The sequence below is a fragment of the Schistocerca piceifrons genome, chromosome 6 (genome assembly GCF_021461385.2).
Source record: "Schistocerca piceifrons isolate TAMUIC-IGC-003096 chromosome 6, iqSchPice1.1, whole genome shotgun sequence".
NCBI classification, from domain to species: domain Eukaryota; kingdom Metazoa; phylum Arthropoda; class Insecta; order Orthoptera; family Acrididae; genus Schistocerca; species Schistocerca piceifrons.
The window spans coordinates 478,811,133-478,826,732 of NC_060143.1; the positions used below are offsets into that span (position 1 = coordinate 478,811,133).

The 15,600-nt window shown below is 44.1% G+C and overlaps 1 protein-coding gene across 1 annotated transcript in view; it reads left to right on the top strand.

Moving 5' to 3' along the window:
- The window catches only part of LOC124802722, a 544,884-nt gene that overhangs the window by 411,094 nt on the left and 118,190 nt on the right, over positions 1–15,600 (top strand). Inside the window, exon 4 of the mRNA XM_047263691.1 lies at positions 6,292–6,425. Coding sequence (XP_047119647.1) covers positions 6,292–6,425 — 134 coding nt within the window. The remainder of the gene's footprint in view (positions 1–6,291; positions 6,426–15,600) is intronic.

Genomic DNA, 15,600 nt, shown 5'->3' on the forward strand with positions numbered 1-15,600 from the left:
GAGCTGGGAGTTTGGTAAAAGGATCCAATTATTATTTTATTCCGATCACCAAGAATGACCTCTACCCATATTAACTTACACGAATTACATTTTTCGATTTCTATACAAGATAAACTACTTCTATCAGCAGCAAACACGCGCCCGCCAACTGTGTTTAGCTTATCCTTTCTGAACACCGTTAGGTTCTTCGCAGAAATTTCGGCTGAACTTATCTCCGGCTGTAGCCAGTGTCTATAACAATAGGAGTATCTGGGCGCTGATGACCACGCTGATTAACCCCCAAAAACCTCAAACCACACACAATAGGAGTATCATTGCTTTCTATTAGCGCTTGAACCTCTGATACTTTCCGAACACAGCTATGACAGTTCACAACTGTTATAACGATGGTTCACAGACCTACATTCTTCCTGTGTTCGACTTGAGCTCTCCGAGACTGAAGTCCTTTTTGGTTTTCCTGCGACCTTCTAACCTAAAAAACCGCCCAGTCCACGCCACACAGCCACCTCCTGTGTCTAATGGGCTCCTGATCCGAAACCCCACCACACAATGTCGTAAGTCAAGGAACCTGCAGCCTACACGATCGCAGAACCGTCTGAGCCTCAGATTCAGATGTTCCACCCGCCTGTGTTCCAGGGTTCCCCAATCGGTCCGGTCGACTGTGCTGCAAATGGTGAGCTCTTCTTTCATCTTCTAAACAAGACTGGCAGCCTTTGCCGCTTCTGATAGCCACGCGAAACCAGAAAGAATCTCTCCCAATCCAAAGCGGGACACATCACTGGTAATAATGTGTGCCACAACAACCTGCAGTTGGCTGCACCCTGTCCTCTTCATGGTTTCGGAAGGACCCTTTCCACCTCTGAAATGACTCCGACCAGTGTGCACACGGAGTGCCCATAGGCTTTGTTTCTTCTCCCAGGCAGCCATATTCTCTAAGGGCCCCATAAAGTGCGTAACACTAGAACCCCCAACAACCAATAATCTCGCGTTCTATGACTGAACAGATCTTGCAGGCTGAGAGGTTTCCTCTGAAAAAGGCAAGGGACAGTGTCATCTACATCACCTACATACAGCACCTGGATCCTGTTACCTGTTCGTCATACTAACCGAGGAGGCCTTACGTTCGGCCCCCGTGGGAAGTTTATCGCCACCTGCCATGCCCCAAGGCGACCTCCCTCTCGACAATGGGTGAGGGGTCAACCTCAGTGCTAGAAGTAACTAGGTTGGCCACCGGTGCAGGCCGGTCAGTGGACTCTTGAGTCATGTTGGACGTCCGTTCGATCCCTGTGGCTGGCCACAAAGAGAGATGCGCATTCACTGCAGCCTCAGGCTGTCTAACCGACGCCGTCACAGCTCGAGCTGAGAGCGAACTGCCACCAATTCGGTCTTCATCTGCACACGGCAGTAACAGCCCCTATCCATTGTAAATACCGTGGGTAACTAATGGTCCAAACGGCTCTAGGCATTGTGGGACTTACCATCTGAGGTCATCAGTCCCCTAGTCATAGAACTACTTAAACCTAACTAATCCAAGGATATCACACACATCCATGCACGAGGCAGGATTCGAACCTGGGACCGTAGCGGTCGCGCGGTTCCGGACTGAAGCACCTAGAACCGCTCGGCCACGACGGCCGGAGTGGAAAACTACACCACACAGACATATGAAGCACTATCGACACGTGGCGCGGAACTCTCCAGTAGACACTGAACATAATGTAAGAACTGCGTCTGATAAATGAAATTAACCCACTACCATCGGTATATTCTAAGGAAATGAAAGGCCACGCTATGTTATGCCATAAGGCCACAAATACTTAAATTTAAAAACGGCTGAATGTCATTAACTTAAGATTCAGACTCAAAACAGAATATTTAGGAGGCAGAAGGCCTCACCTAAGTGACTTCTATAATTTGGCTGAAGGACAAACAAATGTAACACTTAAAAGGCAAACAAGTTTAATTTAAAAACGGATGAAGACTCCATGACTTAAAACACAACTAAAAGCAATTGAACTTTGCCGGCGGGTGTGGCCGAGCGGTTCTAGGCGCTCCAATCTGGAACCGTACGAACGCTACGGTCGCAGGTTCGAATCCTGCCTCGGGCATGGATGTGTGTGATTTCCTTAGGTTAGTTAGGTTTAAGTAGTTCTTAGTTATAGGGGACTGATGACCTCAGATGTTAAGTCCCACAGTACTCAGAGCCATCCATCCGCACCTGTAGTTATGATCAAAGCAGCACTACAGCCGACTAATGTTGATGGACGGAGCAAGAAGGACAAAGAAGCAGACTACCACAGACAAAAAGGTCATTTCTGGCCAAGAGGAGTCTGATAATATCAAACAATGAAATTTTGAGAATGTACGTTTGGAGCGCAGAATTATATGGTAGTGAATCATGGACAGTGGAGCAACCGGAACTGAAGATGATCGAAACATTTGAGATGTGGTGCTACGTAGGAATGCTGAATGTTAGGTGGACTGGTAAGATAAGGAATGACGAGGTTCTCTCCAGAATCGACGATGAAAGAAATACGTATGTGGAAAACAGAAGCAGGAGGGAGAGGATGACAGGACATCTTTGAGGCACCAGGGGAATAACTTCGAAGGTACTGGAGGGAGCTGTAGAGCGTAAAAACTGTAGAGGAATAAGCGATTGGAATACATCCAGAAAATAATTGAGGACGTAGAATGTAGTTACTACTCTGAGATGAAGTGGTTGGACCTGCAGAGGAATTCATGGTGGTCCGCATCAAACCAGTCAGAAGACTGATGACTTAAAAAAAGAAAAAAAATGGTAAACATCAAAGTTAGGAGACACATTAAGAGCCGGTGATGCAATGACTTTTCACGAGGGACACAAGGGAGGGATACGTAGGAAATAACATTTGTAAGAGGAGGAAAACGTAAGCATTTCTCAGAATAGTAAATTAGTACCACCCTCCGTAACTGATGCAAGTAAAAAGATTCGTAACCGCTGCGACAACTCGTTGGTAAATGCGGATATAAGCGATATTTTAGTTTATTACAGGGTTGCGTGCATCGAAACTGTTGTTAAGCTTGTGACTTTGCAACTTAGCGAGCCGCTGCCGGGATAAATCAGCAGTATAAATAACCGCAGGCGACATAATGTTTCTATAAGAATTTATGGAACCTACATAATAAGTAATACGAGGAATATATAAGTTTCATTGCATTTAGCTGGACTTCAGTATGCACAAACTACGGACATATACATAGATAAAATGAGAGTAATAAGGGAATAAATTTCGTAATTACTATAAAGTACTAAGGCGAAATGCAGTAGTAAAGATATAAATGTAGGATGAACACACAAATTAGGACGAAAAGATTGACGTCTTAAGAGCGAAACATGATACGAATGCTTCCTTCAAGACTGATACTGCTTACCTCGACATGGTCTGTCACAATATTACAGTAAGAGGAATGGATAATGAGAGACATGTAGCAGAAGAAAATTTTGGTGCCTGATGCGTACCTACAATGCACGGAAATAATCCTGTGTTTACTGCTGCCTGAATTCAATTTTCGGATAATACTTAATCGTGCGATTTCTCGTCGATGAAAGAAAGAGCTAGGATATGATTTTCAAATTGCATTGGACAAAGCAATACTAGAAATACTTGAGAATGGATAGAAATTTAAAATCCCCAAGACAAGAGCTTGGGAGAGCCTTATAGAATCTTAGACACAGAATAAAAGATATACGAAAGTTGTATCAAAAGGGACATTGATCAGCAGAAAGCTAGTATGTTACGGAAGTCTTTAACAAAATTGCCAATACCTGTTAACAGTAATGGAACTGGAGCGCTGGGAATATACATGTGCCGAGCTTTTTCTTAAGCTTAAATACACGAACTGTGTGTGTGTTTATAGGTGATGACGAAATCTTCTGAGTCGTTAGGATGCGTCGTATTCCCCTTCAGATTTCTTCACTCTTCGACCTTTCGATCCCTTAGCAGGGATCTTCCTCATGGTTGCCGTGGTGTCCTTGGATGAATGAACAGTGTCGAAAGCGTATCTAATAAGAAGCAGTTTTCCCGTGCTGTTTCCCAGAAGTGTAGTTACAAGGGAGAAATCTAGCTGTTATTGATGGGCCGTCGTCTTTCGTAAATACTGAAAAGGAAATATAGAGGGAGAATCCAAAGTATTATTGTTGTTGTTGTGACGCTTTTCTTGGCAGCTGTTTATGTTCTTAGCTCGCCCAGGCGTGATGTTTACCTACGTGATAGCGGGTAGCCGCGAAGACAGAAGCCTGTAGCCGTTATCTGCATGGAATTTGTAATGATTCTTCAAGATTTTGAAAGCTTCAACGACTTTTCTTTATAGCCTTTGATAATTAATCCAGAATTAGCAGTGGAAAAGTCAGGTACGGATGCATGACTTAGACCAAGGCCGGATTCCTATAAATTGTCATGCAGAATTAGCTGCCATTTTTAAAAATAAAGTCCAAACAAAACTATGCAGTATCAGTATTAACAACAATAGAAAATTACTGTCTGGTTTAGTTTCTAGGTAAAAGGCCTACATGTATCCCAGCAATAAATTTATTATCAGCCTATAAATGAAAATGATTCTGAAACCCTATACTTGGAATGGAGTAATTTATGAAAATTAACGGAAATAGCACCTAAGCCACTGAGCAATAGTAAATCTAACAACTGATAGAGAGGTACAACAAAATGGTTTAAATGGCTCTAAGCACTATGGGACTTAACATCTGAGGTGATCAGTCCCCTAGACTTAGAACTCCTTAAACCTAACTAACCTAAGGACACCACACACATCCATGCCCGAGGCAGGATACGAACCTGCGACCGTAGCAGCAGCGCGGTTCCGGACTGAAGCGCCTAGAACCGCTCGGTCACAGCGGCCAGCTAGTAGAACGGAAAAGTAGTTCAGGAGAACAATGATCAGTATATGAAGCACAATTTATTATGAATGATGGATGTAGCAGTAATGAAGGAATTTGTGAAAGATAGGAAGAAATTATCAATTCCACTGCAGCCGAAAAAAGAAGTGTCAGTCTTCTTGTTTTGCAGTCCTTAATAAAGGAATATAACTGGTCAGAAATTTATCAGAGCTGTAAACATTTCATCAGTGGAGTTATAAAAAAATACGAGGAAAAGTCGTGGGCATACAGTTCCACAACTGCAGCTTCTTTGATTTTCGATAGTAAAACTGATATCTTCAGGCGGTTTTCACCATGCACTTGCCCGTTATTTCCAACAGCCGTGCAGTGTTTTATGTTTTAGAGTTACAGTGGCGGCCACCGATGATTCTTTGAAGAAAATAAACACCGACAGCAGTAATTTTATTAATTATTTTATTTGACTACCAATTTCGGTGCGTCAATGGCACCATCTGCAAGTCCTTGTATAAATCGATAAAATCATGCCTAAAATAGGTAACAAATTTGATATCCAATATCAGTTGTCATTATTTAAAATAAATTAACCATACATATTAGTAAAAAGTACAAGAAACCTTGTATAAATTGACAAAATCATGCCTGAAGTAGACAACAGACCTGTTATTCAATATCAGTTGGCATTATCTAAATAAATTAACCGTACATATATATTAGTAAAAAATTGAAGAAAAGAGATCAAAGATATCAATATGGTAACCTGAGATGCATCTGCTTTTCCTATATGCTTTACGAGTACATATTTCTGGTACATGTATTTTAAATAATGACAACTGATGTAGCATATCAGACTTTCTGTCTGTTTTAAGCTTGAGTTGCTCATAGATAGTAGCAATGAAGCAACTGAACTGGTAGACCAGTAAAATAATTAATAAAATTAAGACATCAGTATTTAATTTCTTCAAGTCTTTGACCAGTTGCAGTCTTATTCCATTTATATAAGATGGAACTGCAGTCTACAGTCGCAGGTTCGAATCCTGCCTCGGGCATGGATGTGAGTGATGTCCTTACATTAGTTAGGTTTAAGTAGTTCTAAGTTTAGGGGACAGATGACCTCAGATGCTAAGTCCCATAGTGCTTAGAGCCATTTGAACCATTTGGAACTACAGAAACGAATGATTAAGGTGAGTTAGCCCCAGATCAGCTCTGGGACGAAGCTGAAGTTCACCTCATCTGCGTGGCTAGTGTAACCTTCTTCATGGTGTTTGTTGTTCCAGACAGTCGCTGCTGGTGGGGTGATTCTACCCCTACTCACTGATGGCGTGACGTATAGTAGACTTCACCACCAGCCCAGCTGAGTGGCCACTGAAACTTACTTTGCTGTGCTTGTGTTGTTCCAGAGCCACAGCGGTGGCCGCCTCTGGTGAGCGTGGGGCGGCCGGTGTACACTGCCGGGGAGACTCTGAGAGCCAACTGCACGACCAGCCCGGCGCGACCCGCCCCCAGCGTCGTCTGGCTGCTCAACGGCCACAAGGTGCGTCACATCGTCTTCACTCTGGTTGATGTACGTCCCCGTAAACACGACTCTACCGGGACAGTTTTTAGCCGCGTAGGGGGACGTATTTGTTGCAGATGCGTTAATGCTCGTTAGGAACTTGTTGCCACTTGAGACATCTGCTAGAGAGATGCGTTTGTCCATACACGGTGATATTTTCCAACGCGTACAACCTCTCAAATGGCTCAAATGGCTCTGAGCACTATGGGACTCAACTTCTGAGGTCATTAGTCCCCTAGAACATAGAACTAGTTAAACCTAACTAACCTAAGGACATCACAAACATCCATGCCCGAGGCAGGATTCGAACCTGCGACCGTAGCGGCCTTGCGGTTCTAGACTGCAGCGCCTTTAACCGCACGGCCACTTCGGCCGGCTATAACCTCTGGGAATTGATCAATGACCGAGCGAGGTGGCGCAGTGGCTAGCACCCCGAACTCGCATTTGGCGAGACGATGGTTCAATCCCGCGTCCGACCATCCTGATTTAGGTTTTCCGTTATTTCTCTAAATAGCTCCAGGCTAATGCCGGGCCGGCCAGAGTGGCCGAGCGGTTCTAGGCGCTACAGTCTGGAGCCGCGCAACCGCTACTTTCGCAGTTTCGAATCCTGCCTCGGGCATGGATGTGTGTGCTGTCCTTAGGTTAGTTAGGTTTAAGTAGTTCTAAGTTCTAGGGGACTGATGACTACTGCAGTTAAGTCCCATAGTGCTCAGAGCCATTTGAAACATTTTGAGCAAATGTCGGAATGGTCCCTTTGAAAGGCACAGCCGACTTCGTCCTTCCCTAACCCGATGAGACCGATGACCTCGCTGTCTGGTCTCCTCCCCCAAACAACCCAACCCAACCCAATCCAACCCAATTGATCGATGAGAGGGTACGGAACAAAAAAAGGTCTAATGAACTTTTGTCCGGAAATGCACGGTTTTCATGCTACAAACCATTTATTCATCATACATTGTTACAGGGACTGCGGTCTAATACGCGCTGTACCATGCAACCACAGTTATAATATCTGTTGAAAATGTTTTGCATGTGCCTCAACACATGCGTGTTTGCGCCGTAGCGTGTTCTGTCTCACACGTTCTCATCGGTCAGGCTGCATCCGAGCAGTGTCGAAGACAGCATGAATACGCTGCTCCAGTGTCTTTACATCTGGAATGGGCTCTGCATACACGATACTTTTAGACTGCCCCATAACCAGAAAACCACACGGGTTGTGTTTCGGTGAAGTGCAGGTCATGAAACTGGACCCCCTCGTCAGATCCATAGACCAGAGAAGACATGACTGAGATGTGTTCGTACCTTAACGGCGAAGTGGGCTGAAGCACCATCACGTAGAATCCACATAACTCTTTGAATCACCAATGGCACTTCTTCCAGCAGGGGAGGCGAAGTCACCCCCAAGAAAAGCCAACAGTTCCGACCTGTTATGCTACGTGCAAGGAAGACTGGTCCTAAAATGCAATAGCCAAATTATCCCGGCCCACACATTCCATCTGCAACGATGCTGATGATTCGCTGTCACCATACCATGGGGTTTCTGCATGCTATTCGACAGATGACTGCTATGAAAGTTGAAAATACCACTCTGCGTAAAGGTGGCCTCATCTGTGAATAGTGTGGATGACACAAATCCCGGTATCGTGGTTGCCTGGTGAAGAAACCAGTGACAAAACAGCTCCGATGAAGAGAGTCTGTCGCTTGTAAGCCGTGCACACGCTGAAAGCGATAAGGGATGTAACAGTTGTCATGGAGAATGTTCCACACGGTCGTCTGGCTTACCCTGTACTGCCGTGACAAATGCCGGCTACTGGCGTGGCAGTCATCTTCCACAGTGTTAATCACATTTTCCTTCAAGTCTGGTGTCCGAACATTTGTGGTGCGTCTTTCATGATTTCCTGCTTCCTGAAACGGTCCTGTTTCACACAAATTACGAAACGCTGTTGCGAACATTGAATGCTGTGGTGGTTGTCGGTGGAAGCACTTTGTACAACGCTGCATCATATACATTACAAGGTGAGTGAGCAAGAGAACTGAATCGGACACAACATTACCAATGACTATGGCGGGAGAGGCACCTGGGCATGACGTATTAGGAATAGTAGCACCCTCTTGGAGGAAATCATGTATATTGTAACTGCCTCTGCATGATACAGGGCTTACTAGACCACAGGCTTTGTGACGAAGTACGACTGAATAATGCATGGAAACCATCAATTTGCGGACAGAAGTTCATAGATCTTTTTTTGTTCCGTTTCCTCACATGGATCAATACCTAAAGTTTCCACACGGTGGAAAAAATCGCCAACTATATCCATAGAAGCTATAGACTCTTTGAGTTATTGTAAGGCTGTTTACTATAGTGTTATTAAAATTACTTGATAGTTGACATATGTTAATTGTTACTACTGTGTTGTGACATCCGCTGCCGGCTAGTGCTTGGGTACGGGCGACACAACAACGCGGAGGGACTCTTCGCAAGTGCTGTAAATGTGTACTGCGGAGCAATGTTGGAAGCGGCCGCTGGAAAGGGGAGATTTTCTGTCGATAGCTGATTTTAAGTGACCGGTAACTGAAGTGCTGCAGACGACGAGGCTTTGTAGTCCTGAATTTCAACTTATGTCCTAACCTAATCACAACATCGCGGTATGTAAATGTATCCGACAAAACGGTATTCAACAGTAAGCGGCAGAACTAAAATTATGACCGCATTTGAGGCTAACCTCTAACTCAAGATAGAAGGAAATTCATTTTTATTTTATTTATTATTTATTTTTTTATTTTTATTTATTTATTTATTTATTTTTTTTTGCATAGCCATCTTTCGCAGCAAAATTTTAGTTTTAGCGCTAAAAGGAAACTGTAATTTCTCGCGGCCATTAGTTTCCTTAAACTATGCTCAGACACGCCACATTGGATGCCACGTTATCAACCGATGAGCAGTCCTAATTGGAACTTAGTTGCAGATATAGGCGACACTCGCAGATTCCAAACGAAAAAAAAGAATGACAGGAAGAAAAATAAGAACAAATTAAGAAGTCAGTACGATCATGGAAATGACACAGCAAAGTTGTAATCTTCACGTGTAAATAAAAAAAATATATAAAATAATGATGTATAACCTTCCCGAATAGAAGATGAAAAAATTAAAATAATTAAATTTGGATAATTTAATTCTGACGTATGAAAACTGATAAATCTTAACTCATGAAAAACTACGCCATGGCCCTGTGAAATCAATCTGAATCTGTCCGTGAGAAATAAACTGAAAAATTCTTACCTCGTGATGGTGTCGCCGGATAACGCTATCTATATATCTGCTCGTAAATGGTACAGGTTAGTGCAGTGCTGGCCTATTTACTAATACTGGATAACATTTATCTGAGATCTGAATTACGAGAAAAACTGACTTTACTTAGTGACACAGCTGCACAGCTGGCCGTCTGATTGCTAAAGAACACATGGCTATGGTCTAAAAAGAATTCTGGAATATTTTAATTTAGATAACAGACTGGATCGGGACTGCCAATGACTTAAAGGGAAATTATACTTTTATAGTTGACTGGTAAAATAAATTATATACTGAAAATTTTTTACGCTATTGATAAAGATCTACCATCCATTACACGGGAGAATTGAATATATTACAAATCTGGGTCAACTGGTGCTGAAGAATCACAAAAGAAAAGATTGAAACAAATTCATATTAACATCTAAGACAAGTGACTTAACTACGCGCATGTCAATAAAAATAATAAAATTTATCTTAAAATAGGTGGTGGGCTTAATTGCACTTGATTTTTCATTATATTAACAATTATTCATTTGTTCTTCATCATCTCATTCCATGGTATCATTTAGCTCTGTGGCTGATCACAATTATTATTCAGTTCCATAAAATAAAATTTTACAATTTGTTCTGCACTGTAACTTTAGCAACTACTAACTATAAACTGCGCTGTACCAGCGACAGATTACAACTAATCTGTAGCAGCGAGCGACTGCAACAGAGGCAGACGGTGCTCTGACCTGCGAATCTATTGCAGCTCTTTTTTTAATAGGGGCAAAGATACACTCCTGGAAATTGAAATAAGAACACTGTGAATTCATTGTCCCAGGAAGGGGAAACTTTATTGACACATTCCTGGGGTCAGATACATCACATGATCACACTGACAGATCCACAGGCACATAGACACAGGCAACAGAGCATGCACAATGTCGGCACTAGTACAGTGTATATCCACCTTTCGCAGCAATGCAGGCTGCTATTCTCCCATGGAGACGATCGTAGAGATGCTGGATGTAGTCCTGTGGAACGGCTTGCCATGCCATTTCCACCTGGCGCCTCAGTTGGACCAGCGTTCGTGCTGGACGTGCAGACCGCGTGAGACGACGCTTCATCCAGTCCCAAACATGCTCAATGGGGGACAGATCCGGAGATCTTGCTGGCCAGGGTAGTTGACTTACACCTTCTAGAGCACGTTGGGTGGCACGGGATACATGCGGACGTGCATTGTCCTGTTGGAACAGCAAGTTCCCTTGCCGGTTTAGGAATGGTAGAACGATGGGTTCGATGACGGTTTGGATGTACCGTGCACTATTCAGTGTCCCCTCGACGATCACCAGTGGTGTACGGCCAGTGTAGGAGATCGCTCCCCACACCATGATGCCGGGTGTTGGCCCTGTGTGCCTCGGTCGTATGCAGTCCTGATTGTGGCGCTCACCTGCACGGCGCCAAACACGCATACGACCATCATTGGCACCAAGGCAGAAGCGACTCTCATCGCTGAAGACGACACGTCTCCATTCGTCCCTCCATTCACGCCTGTCGCGACACCACTGGAGGCGGGCTGCACGATGTTGGGGCGTGAGCGGAAGACGGCCTAACGGTGTGCGGGACCGTAGCCCAGCTTCATGGAGACGGTTGCGAATGGTCCTCGCCGATACCCCAGGAGCAACAGTGTGCCTAATTTGCTGGGAAGTGGCGGTGCGGTCCCCTACGGCACTGCGTAGGATCCTAGGTCTTGGCGTGCATCCGTGCGTCGCTGCGGTCCGGTCCCAGGTCGACGGGCACGTGCATCTTCCGCCGACCACTGGCGACAATATCGATGTACTGTGGAGACCTCACGCCCCACGTGTTGAGCAATTCGGCGGTACGTCCACCCGGCCTCCCGCATGCCCACTATACGCCCTCGCTCAAAGTCCGTCAACTGCACATACGGTTCACGTCCACGCTGTCGCGGCATGCTACCAGTGTTAAATACTGCGATGGAGCTCCGTATGCCACGGCAAACTGGCTGACACTGACGGCGGCGGTGCACAAATGCTGCGCAGCTAGCGCCATTCGACGGCCAACACCGCGGTTCCTGGTGTGTCCGCTGTGCCGTGCGTGTGATCGTTGCTTGTACAGCCCTCTCGCAGTGTCCGGAGCAAGTATGGTGGGTCTGACACACCGGTGTCAATGTGTTCATTTTTCCATTTCCAGGAGTGTATTTTATGTCTCAGGCGGCGCCTGTGAATTGTCGTTCTAGCAAGTGAGCAAAACATCGAGATTATATTTGCTCCAGCAGAGTGGTGAACCCCTTACAAAGTATTAATAATAAAAATAAAAATCACATTTCAACCAGTTATGTGAATAAAAATGATAATCAAAGTCTTCTGATTACATTAAATAAATAAAAAATGTCACTGAATTTGACGAGATTCGAATTTACGACTGCTCGCACTTCAGGTTTGTACGCTAACAACTACGTTAGGCCAGTACACTTCAAACGACATTTGTGTTTCTGAATCTGGTGCACCCGTCGCAAAGATTTACTGACAGCCTTCAAAAACTCGACATCACCCAACGTCGCTCGAAACTTATCTAATTTAAGTCGATCTCTGTGAGTGCAATAAATATATAAATGACGCTGGGTCGCGCCTTATGCGGAAGGACCCAGCAGAGTTTGGCTAGTCCTACGAGCGAAACGTGTGTTTCGTTAGCAACGTTGTGAGTGTGCACGTGTGTGTGTGCGTGCGCGTGTTTGTGTGTGTGTGTGTGTGTGTGTGTGTGTGTGTGTGTGTGTGTGTGTGTGTGTGTGAGAGAGAGGTTATCTGTGTGGTGAAATACGAAATAAAAGTGCCAGACCCATGTTTCGGGATCCAAATACATCAAGAAACAAAGCCGGACAGGGAACTGGAAGTGAGCTAACTGTTCCGGTAGTTTGGCAATAGCGAACGGTTCGGGCGTGACGTTCAGCGCTCTGATTGGTGGAAACAAGCTACAACGCGTCAATTGTCAACTTTCAAGTAGTTTTAATCGGACTTTAGTATCAAGACATATTGAAAATTTACTGACCCCGGTCTGACGGAGGAGATAGAGAAGATCCAAAGAAGAGCGGCGCGTTTCGTCACAGGGTTATTTGGTAACCGTGATAGCGTTACGGAGATGTTTAATAAAGTCAAGTGGCAGACTCTGCAAGAGAGGCGCTCTGCATCGCGGTGTAGCTTGCTCGCCAGGTTTCGAGAGGGTGCGTTTCTGGATGAGGTATCGAATATATTGCTTCCCCCTACTTATACCTCCCGAGGAGATCACGAATGTAAAATTAGAGAGATTAGAGCGCGCACGGAGGCTTTCAGACAGTCGTTCTTCCCGCGAACCATACGCGACTGGAACAGGAAAGGGAGGTAATGACAGTGGCACGTAAAGTGCCCTCCGCCACACACCGTTGGGTGGCTTGCGGAGTATAAATGTAGATGTAGATGTAGATGTAGATGTAATTTATTGCAACTATGACTATCGAGACCTCGAGAACTGATGCTTGATTATTGTTTCAACAAAATGTTTAGTAATCGCACTGTTATTCTGTAGCGATCCGCTATGCTGGAATGATTTTTTTATTTTTGTTTATTTATTTATTTATTTTTTGTCACAACCATACTGAAGATTGTAAACCGATAGACAGTCTCTGTTACCAGTGGAATCTTTCGGGAAAACAGTAGCATTTCTAAAACTACTTCAAGTTCGTTGTAGAAAAGAATAACATTTAGCGCCTGGAGTAGAATGTTTCCCTCATCGACAGAACCAACAAAAGGTGTGTTACTAGAGGCTGTTTGTTAGCAGTGCCTGTCTTTGGGCAGTATTGCCATCGGCATAAAAGCAACGGGAGCAGTAAGCGTCTCAAGGCCATAGGACGGAATTGTCGATATTATGGACTTTTAAATAAACGTCGTGAGATTTTGTGAACGACGAGAGATAAGGCTGTGGTTGGAAAGAAGTAAGTCAAAATCTATAGGAACTGTATTGACAAACACGAATAAAATAAGAAATTACATCGCACCAAGAAGATCGATTTTTTTAAAATCTCATCATTCCTTATCTCATCAGTCCACCCTATTATCAACATTTTTCTGTGGCACGGCACTCTTCTAGAGCACCACACCATACATGCTTCGATTCTCTTCTGTTCCGGTTCGCCCACAGACCTTTTTACCTTACCATACTATGCTGTGCTCAAAACATACATTCTCATAAATTTCTTCTTCAAATTAAGGCCTACATTTTATACGAGTAGACTGCTCTTGCCCAGAGATGCTGTTTTTGCCAGTGCTAGGCTGATTTTTTTACGTCCTCTTTCGTCCGTCCATCATGGGCTATTTTGCTGCCTAGTTATCTCACTTCCCTAACTACTTGTACTTTGCGGTCACCGCTACTGATGTTAAGTCTCTCGCTATCCTCACTCCTGTTACTTCTCATTATTTCCACCTTCCTTCGATTTACTGTCCAGCTATATTTTATGCGCACTGTATTACTTATTCTGTTCAACACATTCTGTAAGCCTTTTTCACTTACGCTCTGGATTGCAAAGTAATCAGCGTATCTTGTTGCCGGTATCCGTAAATTATGTCAATGATGTCCTTACACCTAGAACTATGATCTCATTCTTGAATCTTTCTTTGATTTGCTTAATTCCTTTTTCCTTGTATGTACTGAACAGTAGGGGCGAAAGATTACATTCCAGTCTTACCCCTTTTTTTAATCCCAGCACTTCGTTCTTGGTCGTCCACTCTTATTATTCCCTGCTGTCTCTTGTACACATTGTCTCTCTCTATAGCTTACCACTTTTTTTCTTCAGAATTTCGAACACCTTCCACCATTTTACATTGTCGAACGCTTTTTGCAAGTCAACAAAGCCTGTGAACATGTCTTGATTTTTATTTAGTTTTGGTTCTATTATCAACCGCAACGTCAGAAGTGCCTCTCTGGTGCCTTTACTTTTCGTAAAACCAAACTGATCGTCATCTAACATATCCCAAATTTTCTTTTCCATTCTTCCGCGTATTTTTCTTGCCAGCAACGTCGACGCATGAAATGTCATTTTTTCCTTGATGCAATTATTTACCAACAGCCGTATGTGTTGTAGAAATTTATTTTATTTTATGAACTTCTATGTGCTACGAGTTTCGGCATTACACTGATGCCATCTTCAGGTCCCACTCGTCATGCCGAAACTGGTAGCACATAGAAGTTCATTAAATAAAACACATTGCTACAATACATACGACTGTTGGTAAATTATTGCATCAAGAAGTTCATGCTAGCCGTCGTCCCACGATCCGTAATGGATCAACGAAGACATGAAATGTCATGTGGAGAGGGCCTCCCGTCGAGTGGACCAGTCGCCTGGTCCAAGTTTCTTGAGTTGACGCCACTTCGGTGACTTGCGTGTCGATGAGGATGCTATTAACGCAACACCCAGTCCCCGAGCAGAGAAAATCTTTAACTCAGTCTTGAATCGAACACAAGACCCTTGCATGGCATTCTGCCACGCTGACCACTCAGCTATGGAGGCGGACGCTTGGATACACGAGCCGTTAAGCTGTTTGTGCGATAATTCTCACACTTTTTGGCTCTTGCTATCAGTGGAATTGTGTGGATGATATTTTTTGCAAAAGCCTGGCGGTGTATCGCCCGTCTCATACATTCATACATTCTACACACCAACGTGAACAGTGGTTTGGCTGCAGCTTCCCCCACTGATATTAGAATTTCGTCTTATATCACGACATCAGAAAAGTCATGCTCTCACAGAGGCCTTCAGTGTTCTCTTCCCACCAACCTGTTTTCTACTCTGGATTTAACAGTGGAATTCCCATTGGATTCGTGATG